This window comes from Nyctereutes procyonoides, unplaced genomic scaffold (genome assembly GCF_905146905.1).
Source record: "Nyctereutes procyonoides isolate TBG_1078 unplaced genomic scaffold, NYPRO_anot_genome, whole genome shotgun sequence".
In the NCBI taxonomy this organism is placed as follows: domain Eukaryota; kingdom Metazoa; phylum Chordata; class Mammalia; order Carnivora; family Canidae; genus Nyctereutes; species Nyctereutes procyonoides.
The window spans coordinates 11,049,329-11,074,024 of NW_026575131.1; the positions used below are offsets into that span (position 1 = coordinate 11,049,329).

A 24,696-nucleotide genomic window follows, 5' to 3' on the forward strand; every position below is an offset into this window, starting at 1 on the left:
TTGAGTGAAGTCTTTCCATCTTAGACTGTACATGGTTCAGCTCCACAAACCTCTGAATTGGCAGCACTGTGTTCACTTCACCTGTGCGTGACAAGTGAGGGACATGGTATTTAGGCGTGTGATCTGTGCAACAAAGGCAGTGGCAGATAAATTATAGAACAAGCAGAGGATTCAATTCTTCCTTCTTAGGTTGTTTTTCCCACTTTCAGATGTCCAGGGAACTTTCCTACCCTGTGCCCCCAACAGGAATATGTTACCACCAACTGGAAAAGCAGGTCACCGTTGCATATCATGAAAGTTCTTATTTGTAAGCAACAGGAACCAGATATGGCTGATTTGAGAAGAAAAGGAAATTTTTGAAAGGTTATTGGTTAGGTCTCAGTAACTAGAAGCAGATTAAGCAATCAGAAGCCAAGTCTATACTACTGAAATAATCATGCAAAGCAATATCATATTTCCCCACTTGCCTTGCTGACCCGGCAGGAATAGGATACAGGAGGCTGACACAGGCACTGGTGTCCTTGATTCTTCACATCATTTATTTCTAACTCAAAATCTAGGACATGGGTGTAATTGGCCAACTCTAGCTCACTTGACTGTTTTCCAGCTGTAAAGGAGACTGTGGTTAAGAGAGTAAACAATGTATCTGGATTTTCAGCTTGTATAGTGGGAGACTCTGTTCCTCACCAAGACTCAGAAAGTGGAAGATTCCCCAAATAAAGAAAGGAATTTCAGATCAAACACTTGGAAGTTAAAAACAACATCCAACAAATTCAGACATGGAATTATACACACAGAGTAGTTAAGAACACATTTTTATAGTGATTCAGACCTGAGTTCATATCTGGAGCAAGTTATCTTTTCAGAGCTTCAAATTCCTCTGAAGGAAAAATCGTGGATGGCAGTATCTATTATTATTATTATTATAATAATTAATACAAGGAGAGTAATAATAAGTGTCAATACAGTGCTAAGGGTCACTTTCATCATTTCAACTAAATATGTGCTGGTTCAGCAAATATTCCACATATCAGAAAATAACTTAGTATAGGTTTTTTATAGAAAAAAAGGCCTAAAGAATTTAAAAATGTATCAAAAGTCACTAAGTTAAGAGATAATGGAATATTGTTCAACCTTTTAAAAATGAGATCCTTTTTTTGTGACAACATAAATCGTTTGTGACAACATAAATAAACCTGGAGGACATTGTGCTAAGTGAAATAAGCCAGATAAAGAGAAATACTGCATAGAATAATTTAAATGTGAGAAAAAGAAAAAAAAAGAATGGGGAGAGAAGGAAAGAGAGAAAGAAGAAAGAAAGAAAGAAAGAAAGAAAGAAAGAAAGAAAGAGAAAGAAAGAAAGAAAGAAAGAAAGAAAGTCAAATTCATAGAAACAGACGAATAGAAAAGTGGTTGCTGGGGCTGGGGGATTTCGGTGAAATAGGGAGAGGTGGCTAAAAGGGTACACACTTATCTATAAGATAAATACAGTCTGATAATTTAATGTATTATAACATGGTGGTTGATGTTGATGTTGAAGATATTGTATTATAATTGATGATACTATATTATACAATTGAAATTTGCTAAGAGAGTAGAACATGAATGTTTCTTACACAGAAAAGGTAAATATATGAGGTGTTGGATGCACTAATTAACTCAGTGAAGAAAATCCTTTCACAATGTATACCTGTACTAACTCATCACAATGTATACTTTAAATATGTTATACTCTTGTTTGTCAATTATACCTCAATAAAACTGAAAAAAAAGGGGTAATGAGGGTAAGATTTCAACCCAGCATTATCTAGCTCAAAAGCCTGTACTCTTAACCATTACAATATATCCCTCAAGATGTTATGACTGTAAAGTGCTAACACATTAAATGGTTTTATTATAAGACTTATTAGGTATCAATTATGTGTTATAATTTACTTCTAACTACAAGGCTATAAGGTGAGAATTCCTGCTGTATGACTTAAAAGCCCTTATGGGCAGCTGTGAGGCGAACACAGCTGGGCATGAGGTCTCTCATTTCCCACCCTAAGTCTCCTCAGGTTGATTGTTCTTCACACCATCTCCTTAAGATATGGAAATAATGCCTTTCTCACATTAGCATCAGGCATGGAAATCCATCCATACTTCCAGGTATATATTAAACCTTAGTTTCTCATCATCTTGGCGTTATCGTATATTCTATTAATAAATCAATATTAATACAAAGATTCTAGGAATAGAAGTGAGCTATATATGTGGAGTATTGGAGGAATCCAAATAGCTTTCTGAGTTGCCAAGGTCCTCTACTCTCAAAACAAATTTTAGAGTTCCATATATAAAGATTAATGTTTGGAAATAAAATTAAAAATAAAATCAACAATATTTATAATTAAACAAGGGCATATTATGGGCCTGGCTATATACTAGTCATTTCACAAACAGTATTGCTTATTTTTCTTTAGTCCTTCAAATCATATAATATTATATTTCACATTACAAAATTGTGTTCAAGCAGGTTGGTGACTTCCCCAAGACCACATAACTGGGTTACAAGAGAAGAAAGGCATGCTTTAATGGTCAAAATAGTGATGGATCGTATCATTAGGAGAGTACACCTAATCAAATATTCAAAACTATCCTAACTCATTAATAGGATTTCTTTAGAGTAACTTGGATGCCCTAGTGAATATGATAGTTCTAGAGATTATAGTTTCTTTAATTAGCTGATCATACATATCTACTTTACTATTCTTGGTGACAAAAAAGCTAACTACCTAATAAGGCACCTTCTTCAACTTTTAGACGTCTCTAGGGGTGAAACACAATAACACCTTACTGCTCCCAATGTCATCTAGTTCCACCTGGGGGAATAAAACAGAACAAGTAGCCACTATTCTTGACAAATGGACACAATTTCAGTTTTTCAAAATGTAAGTGCCCGATTCATTCATTATAACAAATAGATCTGTCAGATAGCTTTGCCTATTTACCAATGGATATTATACTACAAAAACATGTTAGGTCACTTAAAGGACTAAATGTCACCTCATTGATAATGTTATCAATATAATTTATATTGACATTTTTGTCTCACACTGACTTTAAGGACTATTGGGGGGAGGGGGGCCCAAGTCTGCAGATCATGGTTTGACCACCTCTGCTTGACAATACTCTCTGCTCATTTCCTGAAAGGGCCATGGATAAGTGCTTCAACTTCTCAACCTGACAGCACACAATAGCTAAGTTGATTGGATCAAGACATCCCAAGCAAGAGTCCCAGAGTTTAAACTCCTAGTTGTTTTTGGAGGGAACAGAGGATGCCCCCCAATCCCAAAACCCCTCACTTCTTGATGCTAGCCTTATTTTAGTCTGTTCTTGATAATCACCATTTCACCCTAAAAATTAATATAGCTCGGGGTGCCTGGGTGGCTTAGTCAGTTAAGCATCTGCCTTGGTCTCAGGTCATGATCTCAGGGTCTGGGATCTAGCCTCACATTGGGCTCCCTGATCAGTAGAGAGCCTGCTTCTCCCTCTCCTTCTACCATTTCCCTGTTTGTACTCTTTGGCTCTATCTCTCTGTCAAATAAATAAATAAAATCTTTAAAAAAATAAAATAAACAAAAATTAATACTGTTTTATCTGATGGCAAGCACAAAACTTCAAATACCATTTTTATAAATAAGGCAAGATTCTTCAGAGGGGTAGATTCTTTCCTACCATAAGTCCTCTACTGCCTAAAAGGAAATAAATTCATTAAAAGATTCAAGAGGGTGACTGATGATTTTTTACATGTCTGTTTTGGTTAAAGGGTTTTTTAATAGTCTTGACAGTATTACATTTCTATACACATAAAATAAAAATTAGTAAATGAAATCAAACTGCATCATATAATATGTAACAACTAACACATTAATATACCCAAAGGTGTTATAAATCAAATGAAGAAACATGGGTAAAGGTCATAAAGTCACAAGAAGAAAGACAGTCAATTAAAATATGAACATATGTTCAACTTTACTATTATCAATCAAAGAAAGATAATTAAAATAATTGTCATATTTTACTTATCAGAATGACAAAAACTTAAAATATCGATAATAGTAGTATTGGTGAGAGTGTGAAAACCACACAAGATGTAAAATTGCTAGCAGAAAAGTAGGGTAGTGTAAGTCGGTACGTATTAAAATTGACAATCAACCATTCAAGTTCCAGAAATCCATTCGAAGTAAATAAATGTACAACTGCTCAAAGAAATGGGAAGAAGGATGCTTCTTTCATTGTTTAGAGAAGCAAAACAGAGATAATCAAAATGTTAAGCAGTGGAGGACTGGTAGATAAATCATGGAGTGCTGTTCAACCATTAAAAATTATGATACAGGTTTGTATTAAGTGATATGGAATCATAATATAGTTCATAATCACATATAGTTCATAATATAGTATTAAGTAAAAATACATTAGCATCGTGTTTCTGTGCACCTTCCCTCACAAAAAAGTCTCAAAAGACACCTTTAAAAATGTTATGGAGATGATTTATCAGATATGGGAATTTGAGGGTTTTTTTTTAACTTTTTTTCTTTGTATCTTTTTCATTTTTGCAGTTTTTGCACTGAGTATTACTTTAACAACTAAAACTATTTTAATTTTCAACAAGAAGAGTTCTCTAATTTTCCATTCATTTTACATCATGGCTCAGGGTATATGTGTAAAAGAAAAACTACTCCCCCTCCCTTTTTTTTTGGTCAATCTCAATTTACCTTCCACAAATTTATCATTTGAAATTGGTAAAAGTTGCAGAGTAAAACTTTTAGGGGTTGGGGATTCTATTATCTTTTAAAGCATTGGAGACTTTGGAATAATTTCTTTCACAGCTTTTTTTTTTAAATAATTAATTTATTTTTTATTGGTGTTCAATTTGCCAACATACAGAATAACACCCAGTGCTCCTAACTCTGGGAAAGGAACTAGGGGTGGTGGAAGGGGAGGAGGGCGGGGGGTGGGGGTGAATGGGTGACGTGACGGTCACAGCTTTCATCTGATACTGAAGTGGGGGAGAAATAGCAGGATCAAAGAAAATAGAGAGTAGTCATCTTGAACTAGGAAAGAGAAACAATTTGATCTGTACTCTTTTGATACAAGCCCTCAAGTGTCAGCTCGTACTCAAGTGTATGTATACACACACACACACACACACACACCTTAATCCATCGCTTTAGGCTGATCACTCACAGTGGCAGAAATAACCAGCTGTAGACTAGAAATTTGTAATTAGCTCCTCCAGATTATAGAGGCATCACTAAAACCAACATGGGGACAATATTGTCCATCCCCCACTTGCAACGGTGTATGGCCATATTACTAGTTCTTTCCCAAAGAATGTGGCCGAAAGTTATATGAAGGGGTTACATCTGAAGGATAATGAATTAATAATTGAGCATGCAACTTCCTCTCCCCTTTCCCTTTTGAGACAAATGTAAATCTATGTGATGAATGTGGTGGTTTCCTCAATCATTGAGCAGAAAAAAAGACTTAGGAAGAACAAAAGTCCATACTGAATTTCCAAGTGAGTGGGTAATAAACCTCCGATGAATCACACTACTGAGATTCATGGTTTATCACTTAGAGTTTAATAACATTTTTCTCTTGGACCTCAATTTTCTCATTTGTAAGATAAAGTATTTGAACAAGACCAACTCTCAGTTTCTTTCAGTGCTTTCATTTTTCTTACTTTTTAATTCTCAGAAACATTCCACATATTGTTTACCTTCCCAGTTAACCAGTAAGTCTACTTTTTTCTTTTTCTTTTCTTTCTTTCTTTTTTTTTTTTTTTTTTCAGAGAAGCAGGGTCTTTATGCTATGGAGAAGTCATAACAGATTGTTGCTTTAGTTTGAGATGTGAGTCCAAATATGGGATAAGAAGAAGCATTGAGGACCCAGAGAAATGCTTTTGACAAAGAAGAGTGAGAGATAGTAGGCCAAAGAAAGTTTAGTAATGAAGAATTCAATCAGGAGAAATGGATGTATGATATCTAACAGATTTGTTCACAGGCATTTTGGAAAGGAAAATTTGTGAAAATATAAAGAAGAAAAAAAAGAGCAGACATGAAGTGCTTTTTGGATCCTAAATGAATTTTCTTTTGAAGAGATCCGTATCACTTATATATGTACTGTAAAACTTCTCTGTCCACTTCTTCCAGAATTTTCTAAAGACTGACAGACATCTGCAAAGAAAGGATGTCATTCCAGGATAACCAACTGCAAGTTACTAAATTAAGACCAAAATGTCCTCAACCTTGAACAATTTTCAAAGAGTTTTAGAAGAAGGGAGGTCTCTAGAGGGTTGCATAATTATATAACTGTACCCTTTCTAGGAGTTATTTACAGATAAGTATAGTTTCCCACCATTCTTTAAAGTAAAATATATGAAATAAAATAGAGTTGCTGGATATTTGTTTGAGATAGTGGGGAGGAACTCTGTGCAGACTGCTTGTTTTCTAATCAGTAACCACGCTCTCCCTATTCCTTACTCTCAGAGCCCTGGTTTAGGGGACCTCATTATTCTTAAGGGTAAAGCTGTAACTGATTGAGACCTAAATGGAAATCTGCTGACGATCTGTAGGAGACAATTTGCTCTCTGATTTAGACACTGCCTTTCAGTCACCCTGATACTCTTCCCCTCCCACAACACACACACAACACACTCTTTTTATCTGCCTTTGTCCCTTCCCCCCCCCCCTTTTTTCCCTCTTCTTTCTTCCTGCCTGAATGGTTAGAACACTTAGAAATTCAATAGTCACCTTGCAACAATGGGGATCCCTAGAGGGAGCTAAAAGATGGACAGAACCCAGTCCCCTGCTGACATTCTCAGCAGCAGAATTAACACTAGAGGGACAATCTCCAAACTTCTTGTTACATGCCAGAAGTAAGGTTAAGTCACTCTTACTTTCCGTTAGTTTGGCAAAAGTCATTACTAAAAGATACAGAATTTTAAGCCCAAGTTTCTAGAATACTTTCCAGCATCCCATAGTTATACTCTTGTTTTACGCTCCGAATTATCAGATGTGCTTAGGGTAGGGATATGGGGAGGGCTGGTTCGTCTGGAAGCCCTGACACTCTCCCTTTCCCATAACACACACACCGAATAAGTAACATATTTGTGTCCACCCATCCTTCTATCTACATGTGGAGGCTAAGGAGGCCTCCACTGATGACCTTTACTCCTCTCAGAATGGTTAAGAATGTGGGTTCTAGAATCAGACTTTCTAGATTTGAACTCTTACACTGCTACTTACCGGTTTAAGATTTATGCAAATTAATTACTTCCTCTGGGGACATGAAGTAGCACCTACATACTTTATTGAAAGGATTATATGAGCAAGTAAAATTCTTACAGCACTTTCTGAGTCAATCAATTCTAGCTATTGTTGTAACTTTTGACCAGTTAGGGTAGAGTCCCCTTACCTCCATGGGTCTCTGTGCATGTCTCTTCCATGGCACACAGGATCCTATACTGCAGAATTTTGAAGATGTTTTCCATGAACAGGTGGTAAAGTAGTTCTTCTAACTGTTGCAATGTCAGCAACACTTAGGGACTGATTAGAAATATAAACTTATTGATCCAAAAAGTCTGGGGGTAGAGCCCAGCAAATCTGATGCTCACTAAAGGTTGAGGGCAACTGAAAACATCCATCTCAGACTTTCCTGGATGTGCTTGTCAAAAAGAGTTTGCTGGACCTCACACCTGACCAGTTGGAGAAGGGGATCAGGAATTGACATGGTTAGCAGGGCTATCATGATTCTTCAACTTATTAATGTTTGAGAATCACTGTCATTTTTAATGTGAGGCTCACTATGTTTTCCCAGTGGACTGTCAAACTTCCTTGCAAGGAAGGTCTGAAGATTTGTATTTTTATTATTGTGATTATTATTATTATTCTAGAATCTCTACTGTACAGTGCAGTCTCAGACACAAAATAGTTGCTCATTAAACAGGTTTCTGAAAAGTCTTAGTAGAGCTTCAAGATTAATTCCTTCAGAAGAAGAAATACTACACACTCACAAAAAAACATCATTTAGAAATTTAATTCTTTGACTTTCTTTGTCATTTTCTTAGTATTCATTCTTTTGGATAATACATTCTTTAATTTTAACTTTTTGTGTTTCTGTCAGTATTTTCCACCTTCAATCAGAGAAATAGAAACAGATAAATAGAATTAAATATTTATATTTTTAAATTCACAAAACTAAATAAGTATAAGGGAAATGTAAGCCATAAACCATAAAATTAATTATCTGGGATATGTTTGTAATTCATATGTCTGATGGCATTAAAGATTAAAAATGTACTAAGACATTTGAGACATGCTGTATTATTGTTAAATGAATTTAATTTAGTGAAAAGTGGTAGAAATATTTTCTTCAACAAATATATCTGCAGATAGAAAATCAACCACAAATCTATAGAAAAAAAAGCAAGCTACTGAATCAAATTCGATTGGCTCTTTCTCTGCTTTGTGTGTGTATCTGCTAATAATACATTTGTTACTGTTTAGCAGAAGACAAAATTTAAATATAAATATATATTTCCTCAATTTAAAACTGTTGCCCATATATGAGTAATTTTATATGTGTGTGTATATATGTGTGTGTGTGTGTGTGTATAAATGGATATAAATGAATAATTCTAAATTGAGGAAGTATACCTAGAGTCCTATTCTTTTCCCTATGAATTCTAAAGGCATTACATTTTCTGCTCTTAGTAGTAAAATATCAGTCTACTTCAAGGATAATTTAAAGCTTATTTATTTATTTATTATTTATTTATTTAGAGAGACAGAGAGAGAATACCAAACAGGCTCAATGCTCAGCACAGAGCCCCACACGAGACTCGATCTCATGGATTGAGATCATGAGATCATGATCTGAGCTGAAATTAAGAGTCAGGTGCTTAACCAACTGAGCCACCCAGGTGCCCCAACCTCAAGGGTAATTTAGTTAGTGTATTTGAAAAACCATTTGTCTAACCAATGAAGTACTTACTGGGGGATGATAGGCCCTAGTGCCATTGTGAAGAGCTTATCCATAGGAAAGATAAGAAGGTACTTATTGAGTTTGTAAAAAGTAGTTGTAGTAGGGGATGGCAGGTAGCCTCAGGCTAATGATACATGATACCCATATATTTATATAACTAACAAGCCTTTCTATATCCAAATACAAAGCCCTTATATCATTAATCCCAGGCAAAAATAGTAAGATTCATGTGTCTGCTCTATCATGACATCAAGATGCCTGTGAACTAATATAAGCATGTCTTGGTTTTGTCAGTGGGGCAAACTAGGGTCCTAGCACCAACCACCACCCCAGAGTAGGCAAAGCTGTCCAAGACTTCTCTAACTGTCGTGAGAGAGTCTATGGAAGGAGTGCTCACTCTACTATGATAGGTATATTCTCAAATACCTTTGTACATAGTAGGCATTCAATATATGTTGAATAGGGGACACCAGGTGGCCCAGTGATTGAGTGTCTGCCTTTGACTCAGGTCTTGATCCCAATGTCCGAGGAGTGAGTCTCGCATTGGGCTCCCCACAGGGAGCCTGCTTCTCCCTCTACCTATGTTTCTGCCTCTCTCTGTGTCTCTCATGAATAAATAAATAAAATCTTTAAAGATATATATATATGTTGAATAAATTAATAAGTGAATTGGTATCATAAAACAGACCCCATACCTACATGAGGAAAATTCCATTCATGAGTTGGAATTCCTCTCTCCCCCTTCTCATCCCCTATTAAGCTTGCAATCAAACAATTATAAAAAGTTAGAGCTGAGAAAATTTTAGCAACAATCTAGTCCATGCCCACAAGGTCATATAACTTTAATTTAGTGGTGAAAACCACTGATTTGAGAATCAAACAGACTTGAATCCAAAGTTCTATTACTACCATATTTTAATGAGCAAATAACTACCTCTGAGGCTCTGTTCCATGTGTGCATTATGGGGAGGGGGGGCATAATAATACACATCCTTACTATGTGACTATCAGAGGATTAAATGACACAACCCAATTACAATGGTTAGCTAAGTACCTTGCACCTAGTAAGCTATCAAGACACAAACTCATGGAGGAGAGATGAAAACAAAACAAAACTCAGTGACTGACTCTGATCCCACTGGTCCCAATGGTCATAATGACCTTCCATTCGGCTTACTTTCTTCCCATTAAGACTATAGAAAACATGCTTAAAATTCTTGAGCTCTGCAGAAATATGAAAGGAACTCTCAAGCTCTATGTTAGTTCTCTAGAAAACCAATTTGTGGCTTGGAGATGTTTCTTCCCACCCAGCCCTACCCCTGCCAGGATCCCATAATGTCACTGTAAATGGAAAAGTCAACAACACACATGCAATAAGCTAAGTTACAAGCCAGTGAAGACTCATAGGTTTGATAGAGACAATATAGATATATTGTTATATGTTAAAATGAGGTAATATGAAGTACTTAATCTAAAAATGAAATAAAACAAAGCCCTGAAGATCTATAACTTCTACAATAATCCCATAAAAATAACCAGCTAGAAATTATTTAGAGGGTTTTCTTTACAAGAAAGCTTTATATAACTTTTAATGCACAACTGATGAACACAATTCAACAAAACTCAAATAAATATGTGCAGATGTACTATAAGAAGAAAAGCACAGTTAGATGCTACAGGCCTAAAACCATGTTTCAGGATAAGATCCTAAACTTAACCTCAAATAAATGAACATGTGATAGAGTGGATGAGTCATGTACTGAATGTAAGAATACTAAAAGGCCAAGGTAAGCGCCAAAAGTAACATATGGGGATCCTTAAGGAAATAAAATACTAGTTAATTGGTTCAGGAAAGGCAAAAGGGAGTAATTTCCCTTTGACTGGTCTTTGATACAGTCTCTTTCTCTCTGTACTAGTACCAAGGCTAAGGGAGCATGGGGAATACAGGAATATGCGAATTGAGAATCTTTTCTTCCCTAAGTGGCTGGCAGCAGATTTTCTTACCAGGATATAGTAAAATAATATTTAAGAGCTGTTGAGGTCAGAGAGACAGAGGTTTAAATATCCTGGCTCAATCTCTTGCTGTGGGCCAAGATGCCTATTTTTTCGACACCTCAGTGTCTTCACCTATAAATTGAGGATGATGATAATCAGGTCCCCCACCTCAATGTGCAAACATGATATAGTGCATATACAGGGCCAAGTTTGGTGCCTGGCACACAGGAAGTGCTCACTACAGTCAGTTAAGTGGCAATGATGGCAGTAATGGTGGTAGTGGTGGTATTGATTCCACCTTCCCTCCCATGGTGGGCTCTGATGAGAAGCAGAGTTGAAGGACCTCTGTGATCATTAGGCTTTATAACAATCCTTAATAAATATGAGCTGATTATTCAAATGATTATATGCAATCTGAGAAAATGAAAGACATTAGATTTGCTCAACCACTCAATAGTAATAATAGTGATAGTACTATCTTAACCTCGGAAATTAGAATGCATTAAGTGATTACTATATGCCGAACAATGTGTTTACACACCTTACTCATTTATTACAACAACTCTATGCAGCAGGTCACATGTTTATCAGCTGTAAACTCACAGGAGTTACAAAAACACCAAATTCTCATAGTTAGTACATAAGGGAAATGAGTTCAAATTCAGTCTGTTTAACTTATTATTCATTACTGAAGTGTGAAATTAAACATTTTGCCTTTTGCATGTTTCCTCTTCTAGGCCTGAAAATTTCTCTCAGTCTCCTGGATGAAGAAAAGAGAAAATTCTTGGCCTCAGCATCCAGCTTTCCTTTTCAAAAACAGGAATTGTTTCAATGAGCAGCAGTGAATGCTATCTCCAAGTCCAGCCACCTTGATGACTAAGGGTCAGATACCATTGGAAACAAATGCTCTGTCACAACCCTACACTTGTACAGAAACATGACAGAAATGGTGGGGATCAGGAGATAATGGAATAATGCATACAAGAGATAGTACCTGGCCTGGTGGTGACGGTGATGATGATGGTGATAAATAGACTTCGCTGTGCTCTAGGCATTGTAAGTGCTTGGCGTGGATAACTTCATTTAATCTTGGAAACAGTCCTAAGAGGATAGAGTATTAACATCACCCATCAGTAGATGGGTATACTGAGGTGCAGGTAATCAGGTAAACTGACCAAGTATATACAGTTAGCAAGTGGAAAGCAGGAATGTGAACTATATCCAGTGCCTGCAATTTTAACCATTATGCTATACAGCCTCCTATAAAAATTCCAATGATCTTTCCCATAACTCACTTCCAAACTGCAAACTTGAGTAAGACAAAGACAAAGAGCCAGCCAGCCTGGAATGTGACAGCTGACAGAGTGTCAGTCATTTCAAAACAATGTATTTTGCTCATGAGATACAGTTCTTGCGAAGATCTTCTCAACCATTCAAAAAACAGGAAACAAAGATTTGAGTGTACATCCCAATTTACAAGGAAGGTAAGACTGCATATTTGACATAGGGTTTAATTGTTCCAGAAAATGTGGTCTCAGTAGACATACACACTAGTAGATTTTCCCCACCTACCAAATCTACAAGCAATATGTCGTTTCCACGTTGCTTTTCATAATCCCACCCTTTTAGTGTCTGCCATTCATCTCTTAACCTCTTACTTTCTCCATTTCTGTAGAGAAAGATGCTTAGTGTATGCTCTCTGATGTGAAAAGGGTGTGTTATGACAGGGAGCCATGGTGCCTCAATGTTTTGTTTTGTTTTTTTTTTTTCATCTTAATTCTATTATGCCAACTCCACTGAACTTAATTATAGTGAATACAGAATTACACAATTACCCTCTGTTCTGTTCTTCAGATGCTATATTTTGATAAAATTTACTACATGCTGCTCTCCCCCTGAACACTAGAAACGGATGTGTGTTTATATAAAATTTGTTATAATTACAATTAAAATATAGCTTACATAATGACAGTGTTAAAAATACAATTATAGATGTGTAAGAGACAACATGGCTATGCATTTTTTAGTAAAAGGACATGCTTAGATCAGTATCTGATAGTCAAACGAATAAGGAACAGAATTTTGGTTAAGCTACAAAGGCTGTTAAAGGATTTGCCAAAAGCCTACAGGGAGCTCGAAATCAGTAAGATAAAAATTTCCCCTCCATGTTTTCGATTGCAAAGTGAATGGAAGATGTGAAATGCCTGGTGACATTGTTCAAAGTAGGTACCCAAAAGGACATTATAAGACAAGCCCATTATTTTTCCTTGAATACCTGGGCCATTGCTGAAACTCTCATGTATAATTGACCCAACACAGGTGTGAATATCTGGGTCCACTTATACGTGGAGTTTGTCAGTAAACACAGCATAGTACTGTAAATATCTTTTTTCTTTCTTATGATTTTCATTATATTTTATTTTCTTTAGTTTACTTTATTGTAAGAGTATAGTATATAATCCATATGACATGTAAAACATGTGTTAACCAAATGTCTACATTATCAGTCTTCAGGTCAATGGTAGACAATTAGTTAAGTTTTGGGGAACTCAAAAGCTGTATGTGGATTTACTATTGTGCAGGGGTCGGTGCCTTTAACCCCACATTGTTCAAGGGACAAATGTGTATCAGTGATGCAAATTCTCAACTGAGTTTTATATTATATATAAAATTGCACTGAACTAGGTACTTCAAAATTACTTTTAATTAAAGAGATACTCTATCACAGCTAACTTACACCTTACAAAATATAGTTACCGCTACAGTATCAGGATGTTTGTAGTTACGGTGTCTTGACTTAACATAATTGTCACAAATACTGTTAAAATAATTGTGACATCATTTTGTTCAGTTTTATTGTGAAAACAAACTATAGGATTTACTTTCATTTCAGATAATTGTCTTTAGCTAGTAGTTATTACATGTTTTCGGAATACACAACATTAATTGTATTATCTCATTGCGCCTTAAAAGAGCACTTGCATATAATTATTCTTAATATCTCCATTTTATAAAAATATATCACTACTCTAGACCTTTCTTCATAACTGCAGACTTATATTTCCAACTGTGCACTCAACATCTCTCCTTGGATGTCAAAAAAAATTCTCAAACCCTATACCTCCAAATCTGATCTTTAATTCCCCAGATGTGCTCCACTCTAAACCTTTTCCATCTGAAATGATAGTAAGCCCATCTTTTCAGTTGCTCAGGCCTCGCATCTTGAATTCGCCTTATCTCCTTTCTTCCTTTCACATCTCCCATTCAATTCACCTGGAAATACTGTCACAATCTTCCAAATGTATCACTTCTTGAAGCATCTGCTGCACAAGCCATCAACAACCATCTCAGAGACACCTGTAATCACTCTCTGAGATCATCCCTGATTCCTCTCTTTCCCTCATCCTCAATACTACAGAGAAAATTAATTCTTTTTAAAAAGATTTCATTTATTTATTCATGAGAGACACACAGAGAGAAGCAGAGACATAGGCAGAGGGAGAAGCAGGCTCCCCATTGGGGAGCCCGATGCAGAACTCAATCCCAGGACCCTGGGATCAACCACTGAGCCACCCAGATGCCCTGAAAATTAATTCTTTTAAACCAAGAGACAGATCATGCCCAACCTCTGCTAGAATCCTAGCACACTGCCTACACTTAAGGTAAGACAAAACGCATGTGATGGCTTCCAAGGACTTATCTATCTGCCCCAACCTATCTCTGACCTCAAGCCCTCCCACTGCCCCGCCCCTTTCTCTTCCTGACTTACTCAGCCATAGTAGCATCCTTGATATTTCTCTAACCTGCCAGGCATATTTCTGCCTTAGAGTTCTGGCACTGGTTGTTCCCGCTTGCAGCGAGTGGTCTCCCCCTAATCCATTCTGACAATTCCCTCACTTCAAGTCTCTGCTCAAATGCCACCTTATGAAATCCACCCCGACTACTGTAGTTAAAAATAGAACCACCTGTACACTCCTCAGCACTCCCAAACCAACACTGCCAAACCAACACTCTTCAGCGTGCTTCCCATTCTTTTCCTTATCTCGTAGGGCTCCTCAACTTCTAACATACTCTAGGACTCATTAATACCATCCTTTTGTTTCCACACGAGAGTATAAGCTGAGAGAATAGTAAAGATAGGAGGAGGGGAAGAGGCTAGAGGAGGAAGGACAGAGTGGGGAGAGAAAGGGAGAGAGCAAGCTTTGCCTATTTTCATCACTGATATGTCCAACCACGTAGAACAATGCAGAAGAAGGATGTTTAATAAGTATTTCTGAGGAAACAAGTAGTCAAGTTCAAAAAGTTTAAGTTCCTCAATGTCCTACAGCTAGAAAAGGGTCACAGTGGACTTCAAACTTGGGGCTGGCTAACCTCAAAGCCCACTGCTCTGAGCCTGTCTGGTATCTTCATGTCACGAAGTCCATGGCATTCCTGATTCACCTTAATCAGTGCCATAGAAATTCTCATTTCACTGAATACTATCATTAAAGCATTCTCTCTCAATCTGTGTGACAGTTTCCATTTTTTAAAACAAGATTTTGTTTATTTATTTTAGAGAGACCTCAAGCACGCTGAACTCAAGTGCCTGGGGGAGGAGCCAAGAGGGAGGGAGAAGGACCAGAGGACTCCAGTCTGAGCAGACAGTCTGACATGGGGCTGGATCCTACCACCCAGGGGTGCCAGGACCCTGAGATCATGACCCCAGCTGAAATCGAGTCCAGTGCTCAACCTACTGAGCCACCCAGGTGCTCCTAATATTTTCCATTTAAACAAAAACGGAAAGAGTGAAGTTCAGCATGGATTATTATGGTAATTTTACAGTAAATTTAGCAATAGTGACGTTAAGAATAGTGTTACTTAATCATAGCATAATGCTAATAAAATAAAATCTTTTAAATGTATCGAACACTCACCACTTGCTAAACTCGGTGCTAAAACATTTCCATGCATATTTTGTGCAATCTTTATAATTACTTTATCAGACAAGTACACTTGGATCATTCCCATTTCAAACATAACAAAATCGATGAGAGGTGTACTACCTGTTTGATCAAGGTGAGACTGGTAATAAGTGGCAAGTATGAATTTAAATTCAGACCTAACTCGAGAATCTTATTCTTAACCCCTACATGAAAATTCTGATGATTCCTTTGATAAAAGTATGTTTTCTCCAGGAAAACATCCCACATTTTGTCTGCCAGTGCTAATACATTCAGAACACAGTCAAGTTTAAAACATGACAAAAATGTTTAAGTAGTACTTTAACAAATGGAAATATTTTCATCTAAACAATAATGCAGAAAAGCAGGCTGAGCCTTTGAAGTGGCTTCGTTGCTATCTTCCAACTGGAACAAGAGAAAGAATTGGCAGCCGCAGAATGGAGAGAGCACAACACCCAGAGACTGAGAGTTCTGTAAATGACCAATTATAAAACTATTTAGCTGCAGCACTTTTATAGCAAGAGGCAAAATAATCCATTAAACTGAAAATTCTCCTACCCCTCACTCCACGGCCCACACAAACATTAATGTTGCATTTATTAGGATGTATTTCCTGTGCTCTATCAACTTGACTTTCAGCAATTGTATTAATATAGTCCTCTCACTTTGCACATATATTTGAATGATGGATTTCCCCACTTGAGGTTTGTAGAAAATGTAGAGTGAATGAAATAAAGTTCAGGAAGAAGAGCCATCATAATCCATAATGATGGATACTGAATCAAGACAAGAAGAAGCATATTTTCTTATTTATTTGAGAGAAAAGCCTACTACGTATTTATTGCCTACATTTGGGGCTACCTGTTGAATAACAGAAAACAAGCATCTTTTACTTGGAAGTGAGGATTTGTGTGCTCAAGTTTCAATACACCTACAGAATTAATCTCATTGCAGAACTAAAATAAAATATTATTTCTTTCTGGAAATAGATGTGGCTAAGGAATCAGCAACTCTGATGTCCTCAAACCACTACAATTTCAAGGGCGGGCGAATCTGTAATTATTTTAAGTATTTCTGCATTTGTGCAATAACTGAGCATGCATGCATAGTGGTTAACAACACAGGTACTCTCAGGCAAATCTCTGCATGAATCTAGACTTTACCACTTACCAGCTATGTGACTTGGGGCTATGAGAATCACTTTCTTCAGTTATACGTGGGGATGATAACATGCCCTTTACAGAACTACTTTAAGTAAATAAGATGAAATATTTATAGTGCTTGGCATAATGGCTCATAGCAAAGATCACGTTATTACTGTGGTCACTACTGTTATTGAAAAGAAATGAGGACTTCTGTTCTCACAAAATGAGATATGTATCCTATATTATTGTAACTTCATATTATTTTATTTTTGACCTTATAATCTAATAACTTGATCCAGCAAACATGTAGCAGTAAGGATAATTGAAAGGAGGTTACTTGTCAAACATGGAAATGCCATCATAGTAAGGGCTGGTGCAATGTTTTTCTCAGATATTTACCCATAGAAAGATTTGGGTTTGCTTTTATTAAGTGCATAAAACACATATATTTACTGTGCTGAATGACAAAAGGTCCATGAATTAATTAGAGTGACTATAGGTTGCATAACTGTCCTCTAAACAGTAATCACATATGCAATTTAGTTGCTGGGAAAATGTGTTTCCGACTGTTCTTTTTTGCCTACTTGAAGTATAAGGAGATAAGTAGTTAGGCTTGATGCTTACTGTAGAGTGACCTGGGAGCTTAATGTACTTTGAACTCCATTATGCCAGGAAAATGCTTCTCTGCCCTGGAGACATCAACAAAAGATTTGCTTTAATGAAGGGAACCAAGTATGGTTCTAAAGCTTCCAAATAGGAGGCCCCTATGCTGCACTCTACGTCAGAAGTGTTCACCTTATCTCTCAACTGCATCAGGTTGTGATAATGAATGCTTAAAGTTAATACAGCAAATGTTGGGAAGAGTGGGAAAGAATGCAGAGTTCTGGATATCCCAGACCTAGGCTAGAAGGATTATATTTAAAGTAAAGGAAGTATCATGTTTAAATTTTTACTTAATGAATACCAATCAGCAAATCTTACATTAACAGAAGAAATCACTTGATCTGCTAGGAGGCTTTTAATTGCACGTGGCTTGAAACAAAACTCAAAATAGTAGAAGAAATTTTTATTAATTACTTTATATTAAGAACAAGTACTGGAAATTCAGGGACACAGCTATATTCAGATATAGCTGGATTTGAGACTTTCAGAATATCATCAGGGCTCTCTGGCTTTGTCTCCATCACTCAACCTTGCTTGCCTCTGTATGAGTTTATTCTACAGAAAGTCTTATGTTGGATGGCCACTGGGACTCTGGGAGTCCCATATCACCCCAGCTTTGAAATTCCAGAGAGAAGAGTCAATTTTCCCATTTTCCTCTGACAAAAAGTCCTGGGGAAGATTCTGATAGGTCTAGTCAAAGTCAAAAGCGTACACCTGAAGTCATCACCCACTTTGCTTGAGTTCAGTCAGGAATTTCATCCCTGGGGCCAGGGAGGAGGCAAAAGTCATTATCTGGCAGTTTTCCAAGGGAAGGTCTGGTGTTTTTGCAAGATGAAATGGGACAGAACACTGGATAATTAAAGTTAAGGTCTGCTACTATAAACTCCACAGTTCTAGCTCCCTGCCTGGTGTCTTATGACCATGTAGTAAGCTAACCCAGGAGGTCATTTTTCTCCATACCAGCCTTGATATACATGACTAAGGAACACACTGGCAAAACAACAAGGGGAAAAAATCTGAATATGGGAAATCAGCTACACTGGTATTAACTAAGATACCTGTGTGAAAATATTCTTTAAAAGTACCTCAAACTCACTCAAAGTTCAAAGTGGCAGCTGGAAATGGACTTTGGACAACAGCGGGTTTTCTCCAAGCAAATTATGACCCAAAAAGGTTAAAGACTTAGAAACTACATTTGTTTTTAAAGAAAAAAAAAATCAGGTGAGGTAATTGAGACTTGGACAAATTAAGTGACTTATGTAGGGTAACAGAGCTAACTAATGGCAGGATTGAGATTGGCGTGTACTTTGTGTCATTCAGCTATGGGCTTTTAAGTCCATGACACAACCCATATACGCAGGAAATGGTGCATTTATGATTCAATATCCTCTCAATGCTTATGGAATTGAAGCAAAGGCATCCATTATTATATCTGAAGAGAAAAATCCCTAAAGACATCTTTATATCATGGGCAAGTATCATAAAATATACATGTAGAGGTATCTTCAAATATAGTATGTGCCTGTCTCTATTCCTTCCCTCTCTGCTCTTTTCAAAAATGCCCCTTTAAAAATTGCCCACTCACCATCTGTTAGGTAAATTTCCTGAAACACAGTAAATGTGGAGGCAGAGATTGTTATAGAGCCTATTCCAAATGGCACTGACACCTGTATTTATGAAATTTTGAAAAGAGTAGGTTAGAGTGGTTTTTAAAAAAAGGCCCCACTATAGTAATACCACACCATTCTAGGTGCCCAGTTCTATCCAATTACATAAGTTAGAAGGAGAGAAGAGAAGGAGCGAAAGAAAGATGGAAAAAAAAACTAGGTCCATATATCTAAAATGCCCCCAAAGTTGGAGATTATATTCAAGCTTCAATGAACAGAAGGACAACATTTAGAAATTTACAAATGTATTTCACTGACGGTACAAGGTCCACAGGTGTAGATTTGCAATATGCCCCAACAAGAGTCAAGTTGGCTACTTTTTCCATCTAGTTGCTTTTGAAGAAACAAAGCAACTGAAACAGACACCATTCAATTCCAAGTCCATGGCTTACACCATGTCACTGGCCATGAAATATTGTTCATTCAGAGTCAGGATGTAGCAAGAGTAATTTATACGCTCAGAGTGTTTGCTCTCAAGTCAGTAACAGAGAAGCCCTGAATAAAAACATGACCATTACTTTCCACTCTAATACATCTTACTTATAGCTCATAAAACAGTGGTCAGGGGAGATTTATCCTTTGGACACCACATTATATAAGCTCTCCACTTTAAGCCATCCCCACTCTGTGATTATTTTTTAAATACGTTACTCATAGTCAAAATTAATTTACATTTAATCTTTCTTAGCATTAGGAGAGTATTATTTTGTACAGGCTCAGAAACAAATCTCCAGAAATTCTCCCTGATGCTTCTTTGAGGCTAAAAATGCATTGCAGGGTGGTTGCAGTGACTTAATTCTAGTTGGCGGAGCCCTGGCCACACACTAATTTCATTAGCCTCAAATTCCTAGATTTGAAAGACCCAATGGACATCATTCCTATCCTCTGACATGTCACTTACTAATCAATTCAGTGTGATACAGAGGAAGGCGGGGTGGTGGAGAGGACTTGCTCAGTTCATCGCTTTGGTCTTCTACACCAGCAGGCAAATGAAAATTCAAAGTCATAGACACTATTTACATCTGAGGAGTCATTCTTGCCCAGATCCTAATTCTCAGGAAAGAACTTCATTTCAGTTTGTGCTGGCAACAACAGCCTAAGCTACATTCATCACTGTTTCATTACTCTCTGCTGTCCCACCCCATCAAAGTGTGGAGCACTCCCCCATTTAAATCACCAAGTATTCCTTCACCCAGCCTAGAAGCTTATCTCACCATAAATTTTTATCTCAAATGATAGCTTTGGCATGGTCCCCGCAGCAACCTACAGGGCCTGGGAAAAGAAAACTCAATTCTCTGGAGAGCTCAGAATTCAATCATTTAGAGAAGCTTCTTTTATATAGGACAATCTTAATTGAGCTGAACCCTGCAATCCCAGAGAAGAGTCACCTACCGTTCTTTCCCGCTTTCTCTCTAAATTGATTGTGCCTTTGAACAATGGGTCTGTGTACCACTATTCTCTCTATTCATTTTGCAGGCTTATAGAGGCGTGGAAACTGGGGATTAGACTGGCATGCCAGGAGCTCCTACCATCACGTGCAAAAAAAAAAAAAAAAAGCTGAGGCTGTTGGAATCTCTATCTATCTATCTATCTATCTATCTGGGCAATGGTTGAGCAGGATGCCCACACCAACAGTTTTACCCAGCTCACAGCACAAGCTACAAGTTGGTGCATTCCTCCTGCCACCAGCCTCTTCTCCATAAATGCAGGTGAGAACTGGGGGCTCTTTTTCCCTCAGCTGTTCAATCCAACATGAATAGCTGCAATTTGCAAATTAGAGGAAAATGACAGTGTTTTCTCTGAATGGTTTTGGTCCCAACCCACACTGCTAACACTGGCATTCGCTTCCTTTCCTTCCCAGCCCAGGGAACGGGGGAACTAAGCATAAGGCAAGCCATTTCCCGTTCTTCTCACAAGAGCCTCGGGTTCACACACACCAGAGGAAGAATCAGCTCCCCCTGGAATCTTTTCCAGCAAACTCGGTCCTTCAGCTGAGCCTGAGATCCCTCTCCTGACTTTAGCATTTCACTCTTTTTTTCCAACAGGCCCATCTGCAGCACTGCCTGTGTGCTGAGTGAAGGAGAAACCCACACCAAAATAATTTAAAAATGTGAAACACCAAATGTGCCTTCAACCCCCAGGGCTCAGGGCTCACAGGGCTGTGAGTCACCCCAGTGGTTCTCAGGTCATCTCTGCTCCCACTTTCTCCTGCAGCACTGCCCTCTGAAGTTGCCTCGCTTTAAGCACAGACAAGAAGGAAAGGCTTCTGGGTTTTGCTTACATTAATCCAGCCTCTTCCCAAAGCATCATCTCGGAATTAAGGGTGCCCCCAAAGCATTTGCGGGTTTGCAAATATCTAGCGAGTCCCAGGATGGCACACTTAAGAAGGGTTAGGGGTGCTCAGAAGATCAGAGGGGCCATACCAGGCTGCAGCCTTGAGCAGACACCTCTCTTGGTGCACACACAAACTTCACACTCCTGGGGGCTGAGGTGGTGACAGCCCGAATCTCGCAAGGAATCCCCTGCAGAAACCCAACACCCTTAGGGAAAGCAACCAGAAGGGAGCCAGTTCTTTAGATGTGGGAAGCACCAGGGCACCAGGGTTAGCTAGCACATCTGAAGAAGGGATTAATCGAGTTTGGGCACGATCAGGAAAGGAGAGAGCTGTGCATTAGGAAAAGACCATCTCAAGACACAGATGAACAAAAAACTTGAGGGTGGGGGGAGACAGGGAGAAAAGAAGCAGAAATTGAAAAGAGAGGGAGAGAAAAAGAGAAAAACAAGGAAGCACGAGAAAGACGGGAGAAATAAGGACAAGGGAACCCACGATCACACAGACCCTGTGACTCAATTTCTTAAAACCCCAAATCCGCCCATTTATACCCAATGCAGCAGAGGAGCCCCGGGGCACGGAACGCAGGAGCAGGCGGAGAGCGAGCACTGCAGTAGAACCCACCGCTCAGCCGCCCCGGATCCGCCTTCCTCCCATTTTCGCGGTTGCCCTCTGGCGCCCGGAGCCGGGGGGGGGGGGGGGGGGGGGGGGGGGGGGGGGGCCGCAGGCATTGCTCCGCGCACCCCAGTGCCTCCCTCCGGGCGCCTTCTCGCCAGGCTCCGGGAATCGTCCGCGGAGCGGCGTTGGGGGGCTGGGGGGCTGTGTTAGGGAGGTCGTGGGAAAGGATGGGCGGGGGCTGGAGGCAGCGAAAGCGATTTTGTTTCGCAGTTAGCATGAGCTCATCTCTGGGCTCTGAAGTGGCAGGAGTAGAAAGCTGATCGCCCAGCTCCTGCCAGTGGCCGGACTGCAAATGCAATTTAGACGGTGCAAACAAGTGCCCAGAGCAAATCCCCCGGGGGTCACGGCTGCAGGTGGCACCTCCCCACTTGGGGAGCGTCCCCGTGCCTTCCGCCCCGCGCGCTCGCGGAGTCAGGCTATACAGGTCGGGGGATCCAACCCGAGGGAGATGGGCAATTAACATCCACACACGAGGGCGAAGACCTAGCCCTCGGTTTAAGCTGTGCCTCCCTAAGCTCTTCTCGAAATTTTCCAAGGGAGCTGCGGCTTGCGGGGCGGCTTGGGGCTGGGAAGCTGGGGAGTTGAGAAATGCCCAGTTTCGAGGCGTCTCCTCATCTTTCATATTCCATGAGCCTAGCCGGCTCTCACAGGAGCCTGGCACTTTTACAAGCCTGTTTTTGTGGACCGTATTTCACTCTAATGCAAACCCATTTAAATCATCGCCTTGTTTTTCGCAGATTGCTTCTTGTAAATGGGGCCATAAATCCAGGATGTCAAGCCGGATGGAGTGGAGCGCGGACAGGGGAGAGATGGAAGGGGATGAACCAAGCGGGGAAGGCACCTCCTCGGGTGGGGTGGGAGGGATTCGCCGGATCTCCAGGGTGGAAATGCGCGAAGGCTGGCCTGACCCCGCACCCCTGGAGTCCCAGCCAGCTTTTAGGATCAAGTGCTCGGGGAGCTAAGGCGCGCTCTGCCCCGGGGGGAGCGCCTCCCTACCTGAAAGAGCCTCAGGATGTTGGCTACCATGATGGAGACCGAACTCCCCGAAGCCCCAATCACTCCAACTACTTTCTCCGGCTTGACGAAAACCGGAGGCTCGCCGTTGGTGCAGCGCACGTCGGAGGTGTCCTTCTGGATGAGCGCCTGGACGAAAGTGAGCGACTGTTCGAGCGCGTAAGTGTCCCTGGAACAAGTGTCCAGGATCCGCGCGCCCAGCGTCACGTTGGGCAGCAGGTTGGGATCGCTGTTGATCTGGTCCAGGGCGTAGAGCATCGCTTCCAGCCTGTGGATCCCGTTCTCCCTCTTGATGTCGCCGCAGGGCACTCCGCTAGGACCCTTGGCGTGCACCGGGAACAGCCCCCCGAGGGTGACGTCCCCCTCGATCCGGATGGAGTGCGGGGCGTACATCTCCTGGCCGCGCGCCGCCGCCGCCAGCGCGCACAGGAGCACCTCCAGCACGCAGCAGGGGAACTTCATCAAAGTCAGGACGCGGAGCAGCTTCCCCAGCTGGACCATGCTGCTCCGGCGGCTGCGGCGGCGGCGGCGGCGGCGGCGGCGGGCTCGCCGGGGTCCGGGCCCCTCGGGGTGAGCTCCTCCCGGGAAGCCCAGAGGCTCCTGCAGGCGCGGAGGGTGGGGGCCCCCGGGGAGGGGCGGCGGGAGAGGGCCGGGGGTCCCGCGGCGCCTGCCAGATCGGGGCTCCGTGCGCTCCCGGGTTCGCCGGCCGGCGCGCCGCGCTCGCGCTCCCCGGCTTGCCGCTCGCGCTCTCCAACAGCCCAGCACTGGGGAGAGGGCAAGGATTGCTATCGCTTTAAATGGTCGCTCGGCTCCCTCTCCTCCTCCTCCCACTCGCTCCCTCCCTCCCTCGCTAGCTCCCCGACTCTCCCCACCCTCGCCAGCGCCCGCCCTCCCCACTGGTTTGCATCATCACGCAGGGAGGGGTTGCGTGCTGAGCTAAGGGGGGAGGGAATGGGTGGGCGGCTAGGCAGGGAGTGCCTCCGACTGGGAGTTTCGCGGTCCCCGGGGAATCTAGGGATTGCAGGTCGCAGGCCAGGCATGAACTCCCTCTCCGCTCCCACGCTGGCAGCCTCCAGCGCGCGCGCCTGCACCCACGCGCGCCCGCCAGGCACGGGCGGCAGCCAGGTCGGGAGGGCGGGACGCGTCCTCCTGCTCTCCACCCTCACGTCGCGGGCCCCGGCTGTCGGAGCCGGAGGGCGCGAGGGAGGCGCGGGGAGGAAGGGATGCCGGGGGAC

General features: G+C 40.6%; 1 protein-coding gene across 1 annotated transcript in view; it reads right to left on the minus strand.

The window, feature by feature from the left end:
- The window catches only part of GRM7 (glutamate metabotropic receptor 7), an 830,764-nt gene extending 806,802 nt beyond the window's left edge, over positions 1 to 23,962 (minus strand). The window contains exon 1 of the mRNA XM_055344908.1: positions 23,444 to 23,962. Coding sequence (XP_055200883.1) covers positions 23,444 to 23,962 — 519 coding nt within the window. The remainder of the gene's footprint in view (positions 1 to 23,443) is intronic.
- Positions 23,963 to 24,696: the final 734 nt, after the last annotated feature.